Source organism: Mercenaria mercenaria, chromosome 4 (genome assembly GCF_021730395.1).
Source record: "Mercenaria mercenaria strain notata chromosome 4, MADL_Memer_1, whole genome shotgun sequence".
NCBI lineage: Eukaryota > Metazoa > Mollusca > Bivalvia > Venerida > Veneridae > Mercenaria > Mercenaria mercenaria.
This window is the reverse complement of record NC_069364.1, coordinates 90,096,189-90,122,103: the sequence shown is the minus strand read 5'-3', so window position 1 is coordinate 90,122,103 and position 25,915 is coordinate 90,096,189. Positions and strand designations below refer to the sequence as shown.

The 25,915-nt window shown below is 35.0% G+C and overlaps 1 protein-coding gene across 1 annotated transcript; it reads left to right on the top strand.

The window, feature by feature from the left end:
• Positions 1-5,952: 5,952 nt before the first annotated feature.
• LOC128556512 (superoxide dismutase [Mn], mitochondrial-like) lies at positions 5,953-24,943 on the top strand. Its single transcript, XM_053541925.1, has 4 exons — positions 5,953-6,108; positions 18,771-18,970; positions 20,523-20,819; positions 23,233-24,943. Exons 1-4 carry the CDS (start codon positions 6,077-6,079, stop codon positions 23,382-23,384), a joined length of 681 nt encoding a protein of 226 aa, XP_053397900.1. The 5' UTR covers positions 5,953-6,076; the 3' UTR covers positions 23,385-24,943.
• Positions 24,944-25,915: the final 972 nt, after the last annotated feature.

The window sequence follows — 25,915 nt, the reverse complement described above, 5'->3', positions numbered from 1 at the left end:
CTATTAATTTAACTAGCGCAGTTTGGCAGGAATGGTTTTGTCTGAAGCCTGACTGCGATGTCTGTATCAAGTTATATTTGTTGAGATAAGCGAATAAGTGTTTAGGTACATGTCTCTCAAACATCTTTAGTAGAAATGACTTAACTGTAGAAATTAAATAAGAGAAAGCGAGATATAGATGGAAATATAGGAAGAGGGAGAATCCGAAGTCTTGGATCATAACTGGGGGAGGTACAGTTGCGTTAAGCTTATAATTTGTATATTTGATATATTTTGTACTTCTAAAAATATTAGTAAATTTTCCTCTTCAGTATAATTTTCATCACCCTTAAAAAGAGTACGCGTATTCAGTGGATGAAAAATACGTGTGGCGTTAAAAAGCTGTATTCTTTGTAAAGCATAATATCTACATTTAAAGAGAAAATGTTCAGCATCTTCAATATCATGACCACAAACATATGCAGCATTGTCTCTCAAATGATTTCTATATACATGTAGATCAGCATTTAAATTACTGCATTTATTACGCATTTGAGCATGGAAAACAGAGTACAGCCTTACGCCAATACAAAAATATGTGGGTACAAAAGGAGGTTGGTATTTTAGTTTAAGTTTTGATTTAAAGTATCAATTGTGGATAAATTTCTTATATCGGATTCTAAATTGTTCCACAAAGAAGAAGATGGTGAAATAAACGAGTTAGCGAATAATTTGCGTGCGATGAGCAACTGTTATATACAATCATTCCTGTTTCTTAGAAGATATGGCACATCATTGGCAACTGTAACTGGAATTAAATTTAATAGATAGTCCGGTAATGTACGATGTTTGGCTTTATACATGGTAACAGGTTTTTGAATGTTCCGTCTATCGGACAGAGATATCCAACCGATTTCATTAAGAAACCAGTGACAATACGTGCAGCCTCATACTGGAGTTTTTCCATCCCAGACTATTTATGCATATTCTAGAACAGGTCTCATGTAGGATATATAAATTTGATTTAGAGTATTTCTTTTTAGTTTGAACTTTAAAGCTCTCATTGACCCTAGAATTTTTGAGGCAGATGAAAGTATATTATTGATATGATCGTGCCATTTACCTTCTGATCTAAAAGTAACTCATAAATGTTTATGACTGTCAACATAATCAAGAATAACATTATCAAAGTAAAGAGAAGGTCTAACTTCAGATCCGAGTGTAAAAAGTAACACTTCTGTTTTGTTGTTCGGATGTAAATAGTCCTCGGGGTTTTTGTTTGTTCGTTTTTTAGCTCTGTAGAATTATTTTCCTTATTTTCTTTGAAATTTTTGTTGAAATCACATGACAGATCTATGCTTGACATTTTGGAAGCATTCAAGTTCATAATGAAATGATAGCATGACAGAATTATGTCATACACCCCCACTACACTTTAGGGTCTCATTTTAGCTGATTTTGCAGTAAATGTGTGGTTGACTGAAAATATTTTTCTTGCATCAAACATATGTCCCCCACTTGTTTTTCTTTTATTCAGCACTGATAATATTTTTCAAGAAAATGTAAGTTACAGACATTTCAAATGGGTCCAGATGTGTGCTGCAGCCATTGGCCATTCATCTGTGCTCACATAAACATAATTAACAGTTTGAGTAACAAATTTGACCTTCTGAAAGAAATCGTAGTTAAGAATATTGTTGATATTTTGTTTATAAATTTTCAGAAACTAAATTAAATGACTCTTTGCAAAATGCCCAATTTTTGGTGAATGATTAAATGCACAGGTAAATATGACAATTATGTTTTGATGGGGTACTTGAATTTTGATCTACTTGATTCTACCAAATGCACTCCTTTGAATGATATCATTGATATTTTTTATATATCTAGTTTAGTTAAAAAGCCAACTTGTTTTACTTAATTTGGTAAAGCCTCTCTTTTAGATGTTATTTTAACAGATTGTCACTCATGTTTTGGTAAAGTATGTAATTTTAACTGTGGACTCAGTGATGTGCACAATATGATTGCTTTTCAACTAAAAGTTGAAATTCCTAATAAAAAAACTAAACGGTGCTACTACAGATCTTTTAAAAACTTTGACTCTGAAAAATTTAATTTAGACTTGCAGACAGATTTTTAAACCTGAATCATAATGAAGATAATGTAAATGCTATTTATAATAATTTTAGTAAGACTTTTATCAGTATAGCAGACAAGCATGCTCCTTTGAAGCGTAAACGCTCTTTACACCAGCCAGTGCCATATATGAATAAACTATTGAAACAAGCAATTTATAAAAAACGCATGCTGCAAAATACATTTAATAAGTATAAAACAACCAAATACTGGGAAAAGTATCGAAAACAAAGGAATCTGGTAATTAGCATTAAAAGAAAATCAATCAATAGATATTTCTTAGAAAGATGTGTGAGGTTGCAAAAACAAGCCTTTCTGGCCCACTGTTAAACCATTTTTAACAAACAAAGGTACAAATGTAAAAAAAGGATACAATTCTCTGTGAAAACAATATACTTATAAACGATCAAACCCAGGTATGTGATATTTTCAACGATTTTTTTGTCAATGTGGCTAATGACATAGGAAAGGGCTCAATTCCAATTAGTGATAATCACCCTAGTTTAAACTCAATACGTGAGAATGTAAAGTCGGATAAAACATTTTCTTTTATGCATGTCTGTAATTTTTTTATTAGTAAGCAAATTGACCAGTTATTTTCGAAACAGGCAACTGGGGATGATGGCATATCTGCAAAACTTTTAAAATTCTCCAAATCTTCAGTTGTAGACCCATTACAAATATGGTTAACTTAAGTTTCCAAACTTCAGCCTTTCCCGATTGCTTAAAAATAGCTCATGTTGCCCCTGTTCACAAGAAAAAATAGTACATTTGATAAAGGCACCTATTGGCCTGTTAGTATACTATCAATTATATCCAAAATCTTTGAAAGGTCAATTAACACCCAGCTAATGGAATTTTTAATAGCCATTTTAATACATACTTATCTGCTTTTAGGCCAGGTCATGGTTGTCAAAGTACCCTCCTTAAAATAACTGAGGACTGGAAAAGATCTCTAGATGATAATAAATATGTCACAGCAATTTTCATGGACCTGTCAAAAGCCTTTGACTGCCTCCCCCATGATCTTTTACTCATGAAACTTGGTTGTTACGGTGTCTCTGGTCAAGCACTTAAGGCTTGCTGTCTAATTATCTTAGTAGTAGGAAGCAATGTGTCAAACTTGGTTCACATCTAAGTATTTTCAAAGACATTTATTAAGGTGTTCCTGAAGGTTCCATTCTAGGTCCCGTACTTTTTAATATTTTCATCAATGACATTTTTATTTCGTCCATAAGACTGAGTTTGTATAATTATGCAGATGATAACACCCTTTCCTGCAGTGACACAAACATAGATAACATTGTTAATTCTTATGAGTCAGACAGTCAGTCTTTAATAAAATGGTTCTCAGACAACCATATGAAAGCCAATTGATCAGGTCGGATATCCGGGCACTTCACCGATAACGTTGCGTAGCAACAAGAGCGAGGTGAAAGTAGACGCCATTTTGTAAAGTGAAAGCACTGTGTGTATCACGGGTGATCATTGTTTTTATTAATTTAAAGTGATTGAATGGAAAAATAAAAAGATGCCAAAAATTTATAATGTTACAGAATGCACCTATAATCATTTGTGAGAGAGAAACCTATCGTTCTTTTAGTTTCCTGACGTGAAATTGAACAATACATCGCCGATTTAAATGGAGTCGTGCATGCGGCAGACAAAATCCTGACGGCTCTGAATGGATACCAACTGCAAAGTATATTTACATTTGCAGTCAGCACTTCCGTAGTTTTTATTATAAATTTATTTAATTCATGCCGTAATAATCGCAAGAAATCCGATCCCCTTACAGTTTAAGGACGTGAAAATAAACTGGGTAAATGGGTCTCTCTCTCCATTCCAGTCGTTCTGTAGATGGCCTCCAATTATAAAATCTCAATTAATATTTTTTCATAAACTTTTTTGTCTTAAATACATTTCCAGCAATTTCATGTTTGTTTTTTAATAAATAGGCCTATTGTTTGTCAATATTTTTCTTCTTTCACTTAATTCATTTTTGATAAAATTATTTCTAAACACTCCCTGTCAACTCTGGACTAGGTCTAATTTGGACTTGTGTAATGTGTTACTAGATAATAATTGTAAAGGTTGATTCATTAACGTTAACTGTTATTCTATCAACACCTTCAATGTGGGATTTAATTAGCAGGTGTCGTAATATTAACACCTATATTTAACCAGAAAAATGTGTGATGAATAATGGAGAGAGGATTATTCTAATAATTTCTTCAGCATTTCATAGGATAAAACAAAACAATTATGTATATAAATTTCATTTATTATAAAATCAGTCTTTTTTTTTTCAATGTGACAATCTTTAAAAAAAAATATAGATCTAGATATGAAAATATAAAGTATACATATATCTCTACAACATGAACAGCTAGTTTGTCTTAATTCATAAGTGAAGAGTCTTGAAAAAGTCGTTCCGACTTCATCTCAGTTTTGTTATATTTTCTGGTCCTTTAAATTTGGGATCATTGATTTCAACTCATTTGAATTTGAACATTGAATACCGCTTTAAAAGCCGGTGCTAGGGAGCGCGGGCAGTGTTGCATTTTCCATTAATGCTCATGAACAGATTCAATCAAACCCAGTCTGCAATTTTCACTGTTTGCATTGTTCTCGGTGCTTCCGGGGGATCTACTTTTCAAATTATATTAGACATTCACACAATCATAAGTCACAGGGATCACTATGGAGACGAGTAGTAAGTATGTGGCAGGTTGGTAAAATCCAGTTCTGACCGGTTCTGTCCAGATCCTGGATGCCCATCACTAATCAAAGAGACTGATTTCCTGTTCCTATCCCTTTGATGTACACTATGCCTCCAGGGACTTATGTTATTTGGACACTTGGCAGGTGGATGCACATTTTTGTTATTTGCATAACAGTATACCTTAAAGAGATTAATGACACCATAGTAATAAACCCCTTATTTCATAATACAAAAATTGTATAATCCATCCATTGTTTTATGTAAAAAATTGAGTTCCAAAATATTTCATTCAAATAGATTCTAGAATCTATTTTTTTAAAGGGACAATATTTTTGGAATATATACAAAAGAAAATAGATATAAAATATAATGTCACATTCATTTTTAGGATTCTCGCACAATGTATATGTACATAGATATAACTTATATATTACGCAAATGGAATCTTGCCATCCGAAGGGCCGAAGAACTGGCAGTCCACAACATGTCACTTCTGCCACCAGAGTTTAGACACGTTAATAAATCGATAATTTCCAGTAAAATTAGAGAAAAAAAATGAACAGAGAATAAAAAAACACAAATAAAACTATATTATGATCTATTTTATTGAAAAACAACATCGCCGAAAACTTGACAATACACAACATATGTCACTTCTACCAGACCATTATTGACACGCTAATAAATCAATAATTTCCCGTAAAACTAGAAAAACCTTTCAGGAATACATTATAAATGGACAGGGAAAAATAAAAATTAAGAAATAAAAATTATTATGATATATTTTATTCGAAAACAACATCGCGACCCGTACCGCTACTATAATCGCTACGGGTTGCTACGTGATACTTTCACCTTGCTGTATCTCGGATTTATCGGTTGCTAGGAAGTGACGTCACGCCGACCTGATCAATACAGATCAATTTCAGGCAATTGCCATTGGTAAAAAAAAAACAACAACAAAAAAACAGGGATCCAAACATAACTTTTAACTTAAATGGGAGTACCATTTCTTGTGATGAGGATGTTAAACCTTTATAGGTGTAACCTTTGATTTCAAACTAAAATTTGATACCCATATCTCTAACATATTTAGAATAAAGAACAGCTATTTAGTGTGTTGTAACCTAAAAGAAAAAGCGAACGCAGCTGTGTTGAATTTTAATCGAACACAGCCCAGCCCAGCAGCCTTGGAAAAGGTCAACAAAGTTTGCGGACAAATTTCTTCGAAGCACAATGTTGTCAGCTCAAAGTGTTAAGCTTGCGAAGTAAAGCTATTATCTTTACTTTCCAAACATGCTGTAGCTTTGCGTGATATTCTAGCATTTGCAACGCAAAGAGCTGTATAACAGAACTTGCGTTTATTTGGATAGGAAGAGAAATTCGGATATATTGTTACAATGTTTATTAATAAGTAACATGAATATATCAAAACAGAGTCAAGTCAGCTAGTTTTGTACTGTTTCGGATGGCAATGACGTTAAAAATTTATTATTTTACTATTCCCAGGCTTCGTTGACAGATAAACTAAAGTGGAACCAGTGTGGATGTTCCTAAGCCGGTATGACTGAATAGCGAAATCTAGTAGATTTCGCGAAATCTAATCAAATTAGCGAAATCTAGACATAAAATTCAGACTAATGAATATTTTTAAAAATCGTTTAAAGCTTTTATTAAAGATATAAATTTACGTGTGTATGCCAATTTTCAAGAAAATATATTTATATTTAAGGTGTTTTTGAAGCGAAAAACGAATACGGGTCTAGATTTCGTCCGATTCTACATGCGCGGAAATCTCAAGTGTCAGGCAAAATCAAAATATAAAATTTGAAGTGATGAATTTTCTTTCTAAATCTTTTTAGGTTTTTATTAAGAATATATTTATAAGTTTGCATGTCAGTTTTCAAGAAAAAATATTTATATATAAGGTGGTTTTGAAACGAAAAACGTATACGGGTGATGATTTCGCCAGAGTTTATATGGGCAGAAATTTCAAGTGACAAGTAAAATCAAGACATAAAATTTAAAGTGATGATTTTTAAAAAAAATCCTTTAAAGGTTTTATTCAGAATATATTTCTACGTGTGCATGTCAATTTTCAAGAAAAAATATTTATATAAAGTTTGGTTTTAAAAGGAAAACGTATACGAATGTTGATTTCGCCAGATTTTATATGCAAAGAAATCTCAAGTGACAGGCAAAATCAAGACATAAAATATAAAGTGATGAATACTTTTTAAAATCCTTTTAAGCTTTTATTAAGAATACATTTCTACGTGTGCATGTCAGTTTTCAAGAAAAAATATTTATATTTAGCAAGGTTCTGAAAAGAATATCCTATGCGAGTGTTGATTTCGTCCTATTCCTATTTTGACCGAATGATTACCTGCTGCATTTCGCACCTCTTTAAACGTGTGAGAAAACCACCTTTAATTAAATTATCGTTTACCCCCGCTTATCTAATTGGATTAAATTTAATTTGATTAACTAATCAACTGTATGTGCTGACCAGTGTGACGACCGTTGTATCTTCTGTGAGGTAAGATTAGAAATATTTAACTTACAGAAATCAATTTTTTGTAGAAAATTATAGTCTCTGTATATCAACGGATTGCAGTTCCGTGAAAATTGTTGGAACGAGCGTAAAACACAATCGCATTATTTAGATACATCTGGGGTTATTTTCGTCATGTTGAAATCTTAATTTCAAATCCAAGTGATGTTTAAATATTAGTGTACTGATTATACATTCATAGACTTTTAAAATCGGTCACAACTATAACTGCGATATTTTTAATAATATTTAAATTACACGACTGAAATTTCATTCCTTAAAACTTAAAAGAGTTGATTTTGCCTCTCAGTTGAGATTTTAGCGCATATAAATTCTGGCGAAATCAACATCCGTATAAGTTTTTCGTTTATTAATCATACTAAATATAAATACTTTTTCTTGAAAATTGACATGCGCACATAGAAATATATTCTTGATAAAAGCTTAGAAGGATTTTCAAAAAATATCCATCACTTTAAATTTTATGACCTGTCACTTGAGATTTCCGCTCATATAGAATCGGGCGAAATCTAGGCCTGTATAATTGTGTTTTTCGCTTCAAAACCACCAGAAATATAAATATTTTTTCTTGAAAATTGACATGCTAACGTATATTTATATTCCTGATAAAAGCTTTGTGTATTGTGTTGTATATTGCCACCGCGTGCATTGCATGTAACACTGTCCCACTGCAACTTGGTCCAGTTATTATCACACCTTCCTTATTTGATTAAATTACCAGATTATTATGAAAATAAGTAGCAACTTTAAAACCCAATTTAGATTTAATATTGGAATAATTCATTAAGATACACCCGTATACGTTATACAAAACAGTACTATTTTTCGACATATAAATGTGGAATTATATAATAAATAATACAAACGATTAACGATTTGATTTTGCTTCCGCGCAGAATAGGATGAAAGGAACACTCTTATAGGATTTTCTTTTCAAAACCATGCTAAATATTAGTATTTTTTCTTTAAATTTGACTTGGACAGGTAGAAATACATTCCGAATAAAAGCTCAAAAGGAGGTTTAAAATATTCATTACCTAAGAATACAAGTCTCGATTCTGTCTGACACTTGAGAGTTTTGCGCATATAGAATCAGGCAAATTCATAGGCTTTCTTTTCAAAGCCACACTAATTATTATTATTTCTTGAAACTTAAAATGGACACGTTGAAATATATACCTAATTAAAGCTCACAAGGATTTTTTTTAAAAACTCTCATTCCTTAATTAAAATTTAAAGATTTGATTTTGCCTCTCAGTTGAGATTTCAGCGCATATAAAATCGGGCGAAATCAACATCATTATATGTTATTAATCATACTAAATATAAATATTTTTTCCTGAAAATAGACATGCACACGTAGAAATTTATTCTGAATAAAACCTTTAAATGATTTTCAAAAAATATCCATCACTTTCAATTTTATGTCTTGATTTTGCCTGCCACTTGAAATTTCTGCGCATATAAACTCTGGCGAAATCATCACCCGTATACGTTTTTCGTTTCAAAACCACCTTATATATGAATATTTTTTCTTGAAAAATGACATGCAAACTTATAAATATATTCTTAATAAAAACCTAAAAAGATTTAGAAAGAAAATTCATCACTTTAGATTTTATATCTTGATTTTGCCCGACACTTGAGATTTCCGCGCATGTAGAATCGGACGAAATCTAGACCCGTATTCGTTTTTCGCTTCAAAAACACCTTAAATATAAATATATTTTCTTGAAAATTGGCATACACACGTAAATTTATATCTTTAATAAAAGCTTTAAACGATTTTTAAAAATATTCATTAGTTTAAATTTTATGTCTAGATTTTGCCTGCCACTTGAAATTTCTGTCCATATAAACTCTGGCGAAATCATCACCCGTATACGTTTTTCGTTTCAAAACCACCTTGTATATAAATATTTTTTCTTGAAAATTGACATGCAAACTTATAAATATATTCTTAATAAAAACCTAAAAAGATTTAGAAAGAAAATTCATCACTTTAGATTTTATATCTTGATTTTGCCTGACACTTGAGATTTCCGCGCATGTAGAATCGGGCGAAATCTAGACCCGTATACATTTTTCGCTTCAAAACCACCCTAAATATAAATATTTTTTCTTGAAAATTGGCATGCAAACGTAGATTTACACTTTTAACAAAAGCTTAAAAGGATTTTTAAAAATATTCATTAGTTTACATTTTATGTCTAGATTTGATTAGATTTCGCGAAATCTACTAGATTTCGCTATTCAGTCATACCCTTCCTAAGCGTATTTATAAGCCCTTAGCTGATTGGATACAGCGAACTTGCCCTTTCCGAACCAGTTTTTAATCTTTTATCATTTTACTTCGTCAAATTTTTGTCTAAAATATAAATTTCATTTTGAATGCTGGACAAATATGCAGGGCACTAGACAACTTTTGGGGACAGATACCCATACCCTCAGGAAGGGGAATTATTTCGACATTTTAAGACGAAAAGGGGAAGTTTAAGCCATGTATATGTAACTACTTTCCACACTTATTAATACTGTTTTCAGTCATTCCTAACTGATGTGACTATATTGCAACAGTAATCTTCCTTAGTGGCACTATATAATATTAAAAGAAAGAGTTCATATCTATTTGTGTCAAACAACCTATCATCAGGGGAATTTTCTTCTGAGAAAGGGGAAAAAAACATATTATTTTAGGAGGGGAATGGTACCCATATTCGGCCCCAAAAATGGCCAAACGAGTGCCCTGATATGTCACGACCAAAATAGCGTGAAAAGAAATTCGAAACAACATTGTAACATATTTCTGTAATTGGTCAGACTGGAACTGTGCGTAATCCGGGTCATACTCGCCAATTCCGAATCACCACAAATGAACAAATGGTTTTCTTATTACTATTCACAACAACATAAAACTACCATCTTGAATTGAAAACTGAAATTATTTTATGTTAGGAATAGAAATAATCGCGTTTAAGGGCAATTAAAGGCATATGCCAGAATTCCTTGTATATGAGATGGGCGAATATTTTCCCAATAACAGAATTTCTTTAAACTTTGGATATTGAAGGACAATCATATAAGAAACAAAAAAATGCAATAAAAATCATAGGTCACCGGATCCGAAAAAGAGTTGTCTGCCCTTGAAAACATCATTTTTGGGGGAAATGCTGTTTTCAAGGGCAGATAACTCTTTTGATACCGGTGACCTATGATTTTTATTGCATTTTTTTGTTTCTTAGATGATTGTCCTTCAATATCCAAAGTTTGAAGAAATTCTGTTATTGGGAAAATTTTCGCACCAAATTCTAGCATACGTCCTTAAATGACTAAAACGATAGGCATGACATCCTTCTCTGTCATTATTGAAATATGCTGTTTTAAAGCAGTCATGTGGGTGGTCTTGTCCTTCATGTGAATAAAGTAGTCACATGGTATAATAATACCTCCGCCTTTTTCTTGAACATCTGGCTATGGGTAAAAATAATAGATTAACATAAATTAATATTTTGGACACATTGAAACGACATTTTTTTTCTGCAATCTTTAAACAACATGCAGCATAACAGAACTGAAAATGTGTGATTCGGAATACGGTCAAGTTGTTTTTAATGTGGTATATACGACTGGAAAGAGTGTAAAATTTCCTTCATATTAATCTTCCTTTCGTTTCATTTCGTTAAAAAACTAAAACTCAAGCGTTTCTTGAATCTGACTTTTTTGTTTACATTCATCAGATGTCCACATAAGAAAAAATATAGCACTTAGACAATGTTGCAAATACGGGTTATGTAAGAATAACTTGAACACTTACAAGCTATGAGTTATTAGTTTAATGCATTAGATATAAAAGTAAAACATAGCTTACGGTTTTTCTGGTTCCTGGTTCCACATATAGTGCAAATCGTTTGTCCCGGAATGTTATTCCAACCTGGTAAGCAGCAACCAAACATTCTCATGGTCCTGTGCAATATGTGAATCCAATAACTTCACGGTAGCTTCAAATTTATCGTTATCCTCCTATGAGTCTAACAACAGCTACTCCTTGCTATGCGAGACAGACCCAGATCCTACCCAAAGTCCTCGTCCAATTAAAATGAACCATTTTTCTGGCCTCAAGACCCTCATCGTCAATTTTCAATCCATCGTAAACAAAAAATTCGAGCTGCACTCCCTACTTCAAACTGAAAATCCTGACATCATTTTTGGTACAGAATCCTGGTTAACATCAAATCATAAAGATAATGAATATTTTCCCCTTCCCTAGGTTACACCCCATACAGATTAGACAGGAAAACAGGCCAAGTGGGTGGGGGCGTATTCATTTTGGTCAAAAACAATATACTGTGCATGAAATTTCGTGGTTTTGGTCAAAACAGCAATTTCATGGGGGATATAAATTTGTGGATTTCAACTTCTGAACATAACATGTATGGGAAATTTACTTGTTCGTTGGGATTAAATTTCATGGATTGGCTCAACCATGAAATCCACGAAAATTAGTACCCCACGAATATTTATGATTTCACAGTAGTGGTCTCTGAAATGAAGGAGTTACAAACGGATTGTGAACTCGTATGGTTAAAACTGGAATTGGTAGGTTCTAAGCCCCTTTACATTGCATCTTACTACAGACCACATGAACAGGATGAGGACAGTTTAACAGAATTTCGAAAATCTTTAGACAAGGTCACTAAACTCAAAGGCAAAATTTGGATTGCCGGAGACTTCATTTTCCCAAAACTGTCCTGGGACCCCGAGGGCATGCCAACTCTGAAACCTGGCTGCTCTCACAGTAGAATTTATGAAAAATTTCTGTCTGTCATAAATGATTTCTCCCTCCAACAAATGGTTAGTCTTCCTACAAGGTTAAACAACACTTTAGACCTCTTCCTTGTAACCTCAAACCCAACTCTGGTCAAGCATGTAAACACTACGGCAGGAATTTCTGATCATCATATAGAACAAGTGCACTCAGATGTTAAGCCAAGGTTCAATAAAATGGTACCCCGCCTAGTTCACTTATATAAAAAAGCAGACTTGTCAAAATTTCAGCAGTTCATAAAGTCTAAACCCCTTCCCTGTTTAAAGGTTATAACATACGGTTAGTTGAAGACCTATGGTCAGAATTCAAAGACAGGTACTATCTGAAGGTATGAATCTATTCATTCCAACCAAGAGAATAGGCTCAAGACCCCAACTACCATGGATTACCCGAAGCATTAAACGTCGATTTAGAAAACAAAATAAGATGTTCCAAAAGGTCAAAAATAACACAAATCTAAAGGTCAAACAACATTACATAAATTTTAAATATCTTGTTAGGAAAAATATCAAGCTCATGACAGCTACATTATATCTAAGATTATGTCCTTGAATGTCGAGATGATTCGGATAACCCCCAAACAGATCAAAACTTCTCTTGCAAGAAACTTTTCTCCCTTGCCAAAAGTGCCAAGCAAGATTCCCAAGGCATTTCCCTTCTCCTAGAAAAAAGTCAATTTCATACGGATGACAAAAAGAAAGCCAGTATCCTCAATCGTCAATTCCAATCTGTATTCACCCCAATGTCACCTCTCAAATTAGGCAAACTCTGTAAAATGGAAGTGCAGTCTCTACTCTCTATACCAACTGATTACCAGCCAAAATATCCCCTAATGCCAATGGTCACTGTCGGCATTAATGGTGTTCATAAACTCCTCTCGTCCCTTAAAATAGACAAAGCATGTGGTCCCGATGGTCTTAAGCCAATCCTTCTTAAAAATCTTAGTGAACAAATCTCACCACTAGTCACTAAGCTCTTTCAAACGTCCCTTGACATGGGCACTATCCTAGCTGACTGGTCCAAGGCCAATGTCACTCCTCTGTTTATGAAGGGCGACAAAAGCAATCCTGCAAATTACCGGCCTATTTTTCTAACTTGTATTCTTTGTAAGTTACTGGAACACATCATAGCCTCTAATATTACCAAGCATTTCCAGGTTAACAACATCCTCTATGACCTACAGCATGGGTTCAGAGAGAAAAGGTCATGCGAAACTCAGTTACTTGAACTTGTAGAAGATCTATCTCGAAACTTAATTCAAGGCCACCAGATGGACTTAATCCTTCTGGACTTCTCTAAAGCATTCGACAAGGTTAACCATCTGAAACTTCTGTACAAACTTTATTAACATGGTGTTCAAGGCACCACGTTGCAATGGGTCAAGTCTTTCTTGATTGGCAGGCGCCAGTCCGTGCTTGTGAATGGTGAAGCATCAGATGAAGTTCCAGTAACGTCCAGAGTCCCACAGGGCTCCGTCCTACGCCCCCTTCTATTCTTACTCTACATAAATGACCTGCCTGAAAATCTGATTTTACAGGTCCGTTTATTCGCCGATGACACTGCTGTCTGTAAAATTTATGTAGCGGTAAATAGTCGTGCCCAAGAAAACATCCTCCAGCAAGACTTGAATAGGTTACAGTTATGGGAAAGTAAGTGGGACATGGAGTTTAACCCCTCAAAATGCACAGTTATGAACATAACAAGGTCAAAAAAACCTTTCAAATCAAAGTATACACTCCATGGCCAAGTCTTGGAAACAGTTCCTGATGCAAAGTATCTTGGGGTCACTATATCCTCAGATCTTAACTGGAATAAACACATCAATTTAGTCACGTCCAAAGCTACCCGAACACTTAACTTCATTAGGCGAAATATCCCATGCAGAAACCCAAAGTTCGGGAAGTAGCTTATTTATAAAGCCCTAGTAAGGCCACAGCTGGAATATGCTAGCTGTGTCTGGAGCCGTTATACCCAACATAACATCCACCAGATCAAAATGATTCAGCGGAGGGCAGCGCGATGGGTTAATCATGACTACTTACCTTACAGCAGTGTCACATACATGCTAAGTCAGCTGAGATGGTGTACCCTTGAAAATAGGAGATCTGATTCATGCCTCCTAGTCCTTATGTTCTACAAAATAGTGAATGGTTTGGTTGCTGTACCACTTCCTCCCTATGTCAGCCCCCCAATCCCGCCTAACAAGACATATGCATCCCCACTCCTGTACCCAGATCCTCTCTCCCTGTAATTACTATAAGTACTCTTTTTTTTTTCCAACTACCATAGTGCTTTGGAATTCCCTTCCAGTACAACTTGTGCAAGCCCCCACCCTGAACCAGTTTTAGCAGGGTGTGACCAAACTTGCACACAGTACTCAACATGATAGACCTGTTTTTAAACTGCTTTTGTCTGTAAATCCTTCTTGTTTTTAACACTATCAACTGTATTCATGCTTGCAATACATACGTGTATTACTTTCGTGTATTACTTTTATTCTCCTGTCCATTCTACTTTTAAATTTCTTGTACAGGCGCGCAGCTGCACGTAATACTCATAAAGAGGAGTGATGCAGTATAAATAGATAGATAGATACGCATCATCGGAGTGAAAATATGCATAACAAACAATAGATTGACAGGTTTTTGTAGATCTCAATCCTAGTAAGATACAATAAGAAAGGAAGGACTGTGTGTGGGAAGTACTGAAACTACGAAATATTACACGTGTACGAAATTTGCCGACTCGACTCTAATGTAGTTTACTAAAGACTACATTGGCACACTGGATTTATTTGGTGCATTTATCAGTGAAATACCTGTAAACAATTGACACATGTTAATACTATTAATATTTCGAGGTTAACACAATAAAATTTAAAGGCAGCACAAGTCTAATTGTGGTCGTAATTGAGTCACATATGACTTAAGTAATAATCCTATATAGGATAGACCAGTCATATGTTAGTTTTGGAAATTTATAGGCCTACTACCTTTTTATGTATGATGCATTGAATCATATTCTTTTAAAATTGCTTTTATGACACTGAACATATTTTCTTTCATAAAATACATATTCAAAATATGTCATTGGCATTTTTTGTGCCCTTACATTTTCGGGGGATGGGTGTGGTGGTACTTGTCCATACATATGCGTGTGTCAATTCAAATATGCACCATGCATATTAATTCAAAATATATTACCTAGAGATGTGGAACTTGCGGTTATAAAAAAGTATTTGACCCACGATGATGAAATATAACAGGTATATTATTCAGCATGTGATCAGTTTTGTTAGAGATGTCGCTCAGCCAGACCACAGTTATGGCCCTTGACTTTAAGTCAACAGTATACTTAAAAGGGCATATAGTTTTTGTTATACGCCCGAAGGGATGTATTATGTTATGACGCTGGTGTCCGTCTGTCAGTCCGTCCGTCCGTCCGTCTGTCCGTTAGCAATTTCGTGTCTGCTCTGTAACTCTTGAACCCATTGAAGGATTTCAAGGAAACTTCACACAAATGTTCACCACACCGAGACAACGTGCAGAGCGCATGTTTTAGATGTCTCGCTTCAAGGTCAAGGTCACACTTAGGAGTCAAAGGTTATACCAGTTTGTTTCACGTCCGCTCTGTAACTCTTGAACCCCTTGAAGGATTTAAAAGAAACTTGACACAAATGTTGACCACACCAAGATGACGTGCAGAGCGCATGTTCCGGATGACTCCCTTCAAGGTCAAGGTCACACTTAGGGGTCAAATGTCATATCAGTTTGTTTCGTGTCCGCTCTGTAACTCTTGAACTGCTGGAAGGATTTCAAAGAAACTTGGCAGAAATTTTCACCACACTGAGACGACGTGCAGAGCGCATGTTCCGGATGACTTGCTTCAAGGTCAGGGTCACACTTAAGGGTCAAAGGTCATATATGACTTTGCTTTGTGTATATTGCTCTGCATTGCAGTACTCTTGTTTTAATTTGGCAGATCTCTTTTTTTGTTCACTTACAATAATTTTTTTTTTAATTACTTCCCTTTTATGTTACTATAAATAGCTTATTTTGAAACTTTTTTATTGTTGACCGTAATGAAAAACCGAGACCACTTTTCTGTGGTACAACATGGATGGTCCCTCCAATTTTAGGTGTATTTTTACATACCTGTACGTGATAAGGATTTTTTTTTGTGGACTTTGGATTTTTTTTGTGGACTTAGATTTGTTTTTTTGAAGTTTTCCTTTTGTTGTTCCAGTCCTTTGGGCTACAACAGTCAAGTTCTTTAAATTTTGCTCCCATCCTATGATGTAACCCTTCGGGCATATATTGCCCCGCTTGGCGGAGCTCTTGTTGTTCATATCTCTAAAGGTGTTTGACCTAGGGTCATGAAACATTACAGGAATATTTTTCAGCATGTAAAATTGTGAACCTGGGATTTTTTTGTTCCAGATTTTTGTCAGACCAGTTTTGGCCCATGACTGTCAAAAAATATGCATAAAGGGCATACAAGTGTATGTGGCATGTATCTCAAACAGTATTCAACTTAGGGGATTTTCTATTTTCATTCAGTTAACTGTTAACTTTTTAGCTCACTGTGAGTTTTTTTGATCGCTCGATGTCTGGCGTCCATCGTCTGTCTGTCGTCTGCCAGTCGTCTGTCAACATTTAGCTTGTGTATGCAATAAAGGCTGTATTTTTCAACTGATCTTCATGAAACTTTGTCAGAATGATTGCCTTGATGAAGTCTAGGCCAAGTTCGAAAATGGGTCATATGGGGTCAAAAACTAGGTCACTAGGTCAAATCAAAGAAAAACCTTGTGTATGCGATAGAGGCTGTATTTTTCAACTGATTTTCATGAAATTTAGTCAGAATGATTACCTTGATGAATACTAGGCCCAGTTCGAAAATGGGTCATCTGTGGTCAAAAACTAGGTCACAAGTTCAAATCAAAGAAAAACCTTGTATATGCGATAGAGGCTGTATTTTTCAATTGATCTTCATGACTTTTGGTCAGAATGATTGGCTTTGTAAAATCTAGGTCATGTTCGATTTAGGGTCATCTGGGTTAAAAAAAAAACTAGGTCACTAGGTCAAATCAAAGAAAAACCTTGTGTATGCGATAGAGACTGTATTTTTCAACTGATCTTCATGAAATTTTTGTCAAAATGATTACCTTGATGAAATCTAGGCCAGATTCTAAAATGGATCATCTGGAGTCAAAAACTAGGTCACTAGGTCAAATCAAAGAAAAACCTTTTGTATGCGATAAAGGCTGTATTTTTCATTTGATCTCCATGAATTTTGGTCAGAATGATAACCTTGATGAAATCTAGGCCAAGTTCGAAAATGGGTCATCTGCGTTCAAAAACTAAGTCACTAGGTCAAATCAAAGAAAAACATTGTGTATGCGATAGAGGCTGTATTTTTCAATTGATCTTCACGGATTTTGGTCAGAATGATTGCCTTTATAAAGTCTAGGTCAGACTCGAATTTGGATCATCTTGAATCAAAAACTAGGTCACTAGGTCAAATCAAAGAGAAACCTTGTGTATGTGATAGAGGCTGTATTTTTCAACTGATCTTCATGAAATTTTGTCAGAATGATAGCCTTTATGAAATTAAGGTCAAGTTCGAATATTGGTCATCTGGTATAAAAAAAACTAGGTTGCTAGGACAAATCAAAGAAAAATGTTTTGTATGTGATAGAGGCTGTATTTTTCAATTGAGGTTCATGAAATTCGGTCAGAATGATTGCCTTGATCAAATCTAGGTCAAGTTCGAATGTAGGTCATCTTGGCTTAAAAACTAGGTCACTAGGTCAAATGGAAGAAAATACTTGTTTACACTTAAGAGACCACATTTTTGGTCCAATCTTAACAATCAGGGGTGTAACTGTTTCAAGTTATCGCAGTTTATAACCCAATTGAGTTATTGCTTAAACATTCATAACTTGTTTCAGTTATCATAAAATATTACAAAGCCCTCCTGTGCCAATTCCTCATTTTGAATGAGACTAATGCAATTATTTCCTAAATCCTTGACCTTTTATTTTTCCAGCTATGCAGTAAATTTTTTTACGGCAAGGCTGATAAAGTTTTATGCAAAAGTTTTAAAGCTATAGATAAAACTCTTAATATCCCATTATGCTTATCAGGTCATGCTCAGACTAAAAGAGAATTTGATTAACCACAGTCTGCTACTAATTTCACTTTATAGGTCACTTTGTGAGAACAGCAAAAAGACTTTTTTTGAATAACTTACCTGAGTTAACTATATTTTATAAGTAAAACAGGTTATAAAATGCTTGAAAAAGTAACTGAAATAGGTTACATAACTAGAAACATTACACCCCTGACTGCTTAATGAAAATTGGTCAGAATATTTGTTTCTATGAAATCACTAGGTCAAACATGTTTACACAGTTATGCTGTGTTTCTCAGGTGAGCAACCTAGGGCCATCTTGGCCCTCTTGTTTTTGTGACAAGGTTGTTGAATAGCTAAGTCTTGCGTTCAACTGACAGCTGTTGGTTATATTACAGGGTACTACCAAAGGTTAGCTCCCTTGGAGCAGCTGGTGCCCGGCTGAAACACACCCTGCCAGATTTGCCATATGACTACTCGGCACTGGAACCAGTGATCTCAAGTGAAATTATGAAGATTCACCACCAGAAGCATCATCAGACTTATGTAAACAATCTCAACGCCACAGAAGAAAAATTGGCAAAAGCTATAGCTGAGAGTAAGATAATAAGAGATGTTTAGAATTTAATATTTTAATGTTTATGCATATGAATACTGTTTATGCATATGAATACTAAAATCCTTCACATGATTTATTTGAATGCATATATTTTTCATCAGCTGTTGACAAAGTTCTCACAATTCTCCAGACCAGTACTTGCAGACTGGTAAAAGATTAAAGACAAATTAAATTCCACTCTCGCTAATATTCACATAATTTTATGCAACCTTAAATTGAACCTTTGAATCAGAGCCCATTATCAACGTTTAAAAACTTTGACTTTAAAATGCTAAATTTTCTGTTTAATCTGCATAATAGTATGTAAATCTTTTATTGGATTTAGTGAAATTTGGCAAGAGTATGACATTTGCTCCAAAAGTATACAGATTTATAAGAAGGAAGTTAAGGCAACTAAATTTTTGTTTTATATACGCCCGTCTCTGCAAGAGTGGGCTAATTATGTGAACACCCATGGCGGGCAGGTGGCAGAAACCATATCCGCTTTCTAAGTCAAAAAGTTTTCATCCGATCTTCACCAAACTTGCTGACAATGTTGGGGGCATAATATCTCTGCCAAGTTCAATTACCAGCCAAATTGCCCCAGGCACTCTTGGGTTATGACTTTTGAATTACTCGAAATCTGCAATTTTAGCCTTGTCCGCTCCCTGAGTCAGTTTTCATCTGATCTTCACCAAACTTGCTGATAATGTTTGTGGGCATAATATCTCAGCCAAGTTTGATAACCAGCCAAATCGCCCAAGGCACTCCTGGATTATGGCCCTTGAATTACTCAAAATATACTAATTTAGCCTTGTCCACCCTCAAAGTCTAACAGTTTTCATCCGATCTTCACTAAACTTGGTGACATTGTTTGTGGGCATAATATCTCAGCCAAGTTCGATAACCACCCAAATTGCCCCAGGCACTGTTGGATAATGGCCCTTGAACTACTTGAAATGATTTTATGATACATAACTGAATATTTAGACGGCGTATTATGTGACAGTATGACACTCTTGTTTTTAGTTCAAGAGTCTTGAGTCTAAATCTCGAGACTTCAGACATTGATAAATTCCTGATGCTCTACTCCAACTAATGATAATGGGCTTCTAGTAAAGATTTAATTTTCTCTTTAACTTAAATCAGCTTACTAGATGCTTATAAATGATAAATTAATAAAAATCACAAAATTCTGAACTTAGGTGTTTACATGAATGTTTACATATGCTTAAAATTGCCCTTTGACAGACTCTTGTTGACACATACAGTATGCATACACATAATTATCAGTTAAAGTAAATCACACTTTTACCTGTTTTCTACCGACTGGATGTGTAGCTGATGCTTAGTTGTTACTTATAAAACTCTTTTATCTATATAAAAGTGCCAAGTGCAGTCAGAAGCTGATAAAAAAATTCTTGTAATGTCTATCATGTCTATAGTTACATAAAAAGTTACTTCATTAACTGAATTTTATTTTTTTCATAAAACCAAAAGCAATTTAAATCTGCATATGCAAAGTACAGGTAATCTTTTTTTTTATTTGCAGATGATGTTGAACAGATAATCGCGCTCCAGCCTGCCCTGAAGTTTAATGGAGGTGGTCACATTAACCACTCAATATTCTGGCAGGTACTAAGCCCAAAGGGAGGTGGCAGCCCAACTGGAGATCTCTTAGAGTTGATTAAAAGAGATTACGGATCATTTGATAAAATGAAAGACATGTTAACGCAAGCATCAGTCGGAGTCCAGGGTTCCGGTTGGGGATGGCTCGGATTTAACCAAGCTAATGGAAGACTGAGAATTGTTACCTGTGCAAACCAGGATCCTTTGCAACCTACAACAGGTTAGTTCTCATTCAGTTGACCTTTGCTGTAAAATTACTGGAAAATGGAACCCATCTTCAGAATTTCAGCATTTAATTGCTTGTTTTTGAGCACAATTTTGAAATTGACCAATGGATTTTAGCTCACTGGTGCACTTTTAGGATCATTGTATGTCTGGCATTTGTCCATCTGTCTACCCACAATACCCTGAAATCCCGAAAATAAGCCGCGGCTTATTTTAAATTTTCGTAAGGATTTGGTGGCTTATTTTCGAGACCGGCTTATTTTTGAGTCCGGCGAACTTTCGAGTACATATATCCGGTAACGATTTAAAAACCGGCGTAGTTTCGAGTGCCATTTTTTTAAATCGGTATTTGATTTTTAGTAAAAACATCAATGTCGGTAAATACTTATACTTCTGACATAATTACCCATAGAAAAATATGTTTCAATTGCAAAACTGTGAACGGGTATGAATAACTTACACAATATGTGACAAACACCGCATTGTGTTATCAATTTAACAGTTTTATAGGCTTTCTTATATAGCGGTATAATTACATGTACAATGGTGTTTTACAAGTTGTAAAAAATGGAAACGCCAAAACAAAATCGTAGGAGCTATACGAGGGAATTTAAACTGAAAGTTGTGTCTCATTACAAAACGTTGTCAGTTGGGAATGTTAAAAATAAAGTAATGGACACAGCCCGACATTTTAACATAGAAGTAACTAATGTTAGGCGTTGGCTGAAAGCTCAGGGGGACATTAAAAACTCGCCAAAAGGTTCTAAAAATACCGGTTCAGGACGGAGAGCTTTATTTGCAGACATGGAATCTCAATTACATCAAGAATTTCTTGAAATTAGACAAGAGGAGCTGAAAACAAAAGCTTGGTGGTTCAAATCCCGTGGAAAGGAACTTTGATGCAAAAAGGTGAACGGCTTATTTTTGAGTACGGCTTATTTATGAGCCCTTTTTGCCTGTAGTGAAATGGTGGCTTATTTTTGAGACCGGCTTATTATCGAAACCGGCTTATTTTCGGGATTTCAGGGTTTCTGTAAAGAAAATCTCGAGCTTATTTCAAACAAAGTGCTCTGAATATTCCTTGGGTTGTCCTCTTTCAGATCCCTTCAAATCAAGATCATCGAGAATTCTGGTTGCCATGGCAGCCAAAAGGAAAAACTTTGTGCAGAGCTTTTTCAAATTATTCTGCTTTGTCTAAAACATGGCCACCTTGATGCAGTTTCTTTTTATGCCTGAAGGGAGGTATTGTGTTATACCCCCATAGTCCGTCATTTAGCAATTTCGTTTCCGCACTGTAACTCTTGAACCCCTTGAAGGATTTCAAAGAAACTTGACACAAATGTTCACCACATCGGGATGACATGCAGAGCGCATGTTCTGGATGGCTCGCTTCAAGGTCAAGGTCACACTTAGGGGTCAAAGGTCATCGCTCTGTAACTCTTGAACCCCTTGAAGGATTTCGAAGAAACTTGACACAAATGTTCACCATACAGAGACGATATGCAGAGCGCATGTTCTGGATGGCTAGCTACAAGGTCAAAGGTCATATGAGTGTGTAACTCTTGACCCCCTTGAAGGGTTTCAAAGAAACTTGGCACAAATGTTCACCACATCAAGGTGACGTGCAGAGCGCTTGTTCTGGATGGCTCGCTTCAAGGTCAAGGTCACACTTATGGGTCAAAGGTCATTGCTCTGTAACTCTCGAACCCCTTGAAGGATTTCGAAGAAACTTGACACAAATGTTCACCATATTGAGATGCAGAGCGCATACATGTTCTGGATGGCTAGCTACAAGGTCACACTTAGGGTCAAATATGCCTTCAGGCGTATATTGCTCTGCATTGCAGTACTCTTGTTCCTACATTGTTTATAAATGTGTAGTGGTTCCTGTTTGTATAATTATAGTGGAAAAAACCTTGTCAGAAACCTTTACCCAAATTTCATATAATTTCACAGATATTCCCTTTGGGTGACACATTACTAAAATAGTTTAAACCAGCTGTTTGACTCAGGGGAGTGATCTAGGCCAATCATAGTCCTCTTGTATTCTCCAGGTACACTGTTAAGTTGTACCAAAATGCAAAACATGTTTTGTTTAAGAGATAACCAGATATACCGGTAGTATACTCTTATTTACATAAACAGAATGGTGTATAAAGTATATGATTTTGAATAGAATTGTATAAGAAATGTCGGATTTTAAGATGGATTAATTGTAGTAAGTAGGCTCCCAACTCCCACAGAAATGTGTTTAGCACTGGGCCCTGCCTGTGCCCTCAAACCCTTCCTGAAAACCAATGAAAATGTTGCACGTACACATACTCCCTATATGTACCGGTATGTAATTCTCAATCTTTTTATTGTAACATGATACAAACCTATTAAAACTATTTAATTTTACATTTCAGGTTTTACTCCTTTATTTGGAATTGATGTGTGGGAACATGCATACTATCTCCAATACAAAAATGTCAGGCCGGACTATGTAAAAGCTATTTTTGATGTTGCAAACTGGGAAGAAGTGGGAAACAGGCTGGCCCAAGCAAGACTGAATGCATAGTTTTATTAATAAATGGAACAGTATTTCTTTGTCTTAAAATATAACATTTGTCTTAAGTGCATTTTTGGTCAGTAATTAATCTGCTGTATTTGAGGTTAAAAATGACTTTATAATAATGGGAAAGTGAAATAATCAAATAATTTTCTTTTGGCTGGTTCCTAAAGCTATAAAATGTTAACAGACACTTAAATACATGCATATAACCTTTGAATTTTGCTGCAGATGTTGTTCTCAGTGTATCATAGTTGTGGAATAGAAATAAGAAATGCAGTGTGTTTTGACAGTTTGATAATCATCTTGCCTCAGACGGCAATTAAAATTAAAAGACATAATTGGAAGCTTGTACTATGGAACTGATTGACTTTTTTATGCAGTCTGAATAATATACATGTATGCATATAATCAAGTGTAACCTTTGGCCCAGGGAGAGAAAATAAATCTTATTGTTAAGAGCGTGTCTTTGAATTTTTGCATGTTCTGTATAAACACCAAAACTGAAAGCTTTCTCATTTAAAGCTACTCGCCAAAAGTTTTGGTGAAATTTTTCAACATGTTCATTTCCATCAAGTTTGGCTTAGAATGTATATATGACACTAAAAATGATAAAGTGGGTGAAAATAAAAGTTAGATGCTGGTAAAATTGCAAGAAGAATGTAAATTTTCTGCATTATTTCAAAAGTGTTGCAACGGTTGACTTAACCTCCTGTACAATATTTTTGGTTATTTATAAGAAAATCTTGCAAAAATCTTATGTCAGTTAGTTTGTACCTCTAGTCACTTTCAGAGTACTTCTCACTTTTTATGGATTTTTGAGAGAAATATTTTTTGCCCAAAATGTGTGAGTTAGTCCCTTTAAAGGAACTTTCGGTATAGAACTAAACAGATACTGGTAGCATTTATAATTCTGGATGTCAATTAGCAAAAGTTAAGTCTGAAATTGAAGCAAAATCTAGCGTGGAAATGCATCCCTGTTATAGTTCCTCCCATGGAATATGCCCAGTTTACTGGAATATGTCATATTGCAATGGACTATGTTTGTGTTTGGGTTTTATCAATAAAATTGTATTTTGTTAATTTCTGATATAAATATTCTAGATTCTTAGTTTTCCAAGGTTGAGCTTTCATACATGCTTAAACAGTATTCCTCGGTGTATGGTCTTAAAGAAGATGGATTTGTACCAGTCAGTAAAGATATGTTTATGTTTTTTAAAGGCAGTATTTGGTGCAGTATAATAATATGATATTGATGAAGTAGAGTTTAAGATTGTACAAGGTTATAAAACTTTAGTTTGGAGACCAGTCTCATCCTCTGATTGGCTGATTCTAAGTACAATCTCTGAAAATTGACCAATGATTGCATTGTATTCTGAAACTGGTTGCCAACCTTAGCTTTATAAACATGGAACCAGGAACTTCATTGTCTGCAAAGTTTTCTATCACATACACACTGTGAGATGGTCCTGGCATTTAAGTTGTTGCTAATCATCTATTTTATTCACAGGCTTATTTGAGTTTCTGCTGTATATATAAATGTAAATGAAGAAAATTGTTGAAATTTGTTTTCTGTTTCTTTCTTGATGTGTGTTTCTTGTTTCAAGTTTATATTATGCCCAAGTGGGAGGCTAGTGGTATAGAGCGTCCGCTTCAAGGCAGGAGGTCTTGGGTTTGATCCTCGGCCATGTCATACCAAAGACGTGAAAAATGGTACCAGTAGCTCCCTTGCTTGGTGCTCAGCATTTAAAGGGAAACTGGCTTCTCTCATACCCTAGTGGGTATGTATTCCATCAGGAATGAGGTGTCGAGAGTGATTAAAGTTGTAGAACTTGTTTCACAATCGACCTAAAATAAATTAGTATAAATTAAGTGGGAGGTACATAAGTAGAAGACTGTTTTGTTGAGTTTGTTTGTTAAAAAATCATTCAACATCGTGAAAATACACAAATGGTCAAATTCTGTAAATGACCACCTGTGAACAGAGGCCAGACTGTCTTGCAAATAGCATTTGCAGTGTATTTTAATCTGTGAACAATTGGATCACCTGCCAGACAAGACCAACAGCAGTTTCTGCTGTGTGAAGGGTGGTAGTTACATAATACAGGTTTCAGTGAAAGTACCATAAAAAGTTTGCAATGGCATTCTTGAAGTTTCTTAGTTCAGCCAGATCTACCAAATATATAGTCACACCTGCCTTAACAGCCACCTCTTTTAACCACCTACTTGACTTAAGCAGTCCGTCACCTAACAACCCAAATTGAGTTTTTGTTCTAACTTCTACTTGTCTTAAGCAGCAACCTGTCTTGAGCCAAGTTGTGTTGCTCTCTTGGCTGGCTGCATAATACAAGTTTGACTGTACTCCAAAAACAGATGCAAGAGGTTGAAAATAAGGAAACCTGCCAGAATATTACATTGTATCAACCATCGGCTTGGTTGCAGATCAAGGTGAAGGAGTATATAGTAACTTAGGAACCCTGCCAGTTTTAACCCTCTGCTTGGTTGTAGATCATTAAGGTGGAGAAATATCAGTTATCTTA

Coding starts and splice junctions, on each gene's coding strand:
- LOC128556512 (XM_053541925.1), top strand. CDS start 6,077: ATGTTGTCAGCTCAAAGTGTTAAGCTTGCGAA. Junction 18,971..20,522: donor GGCAAAAGCTATAGCTGAGA/GTAAGATAATAA, acceptor TTTTATTTGCAG/ATGATGTTGAACAGATAATC. Junction 20,820..23,232: donor TCCTTTGCAACCTACAACAG/GTTAGTTCTCAT, acceptor TTTACATTTCAG/GTTTTACTCCTTTATTTGGA.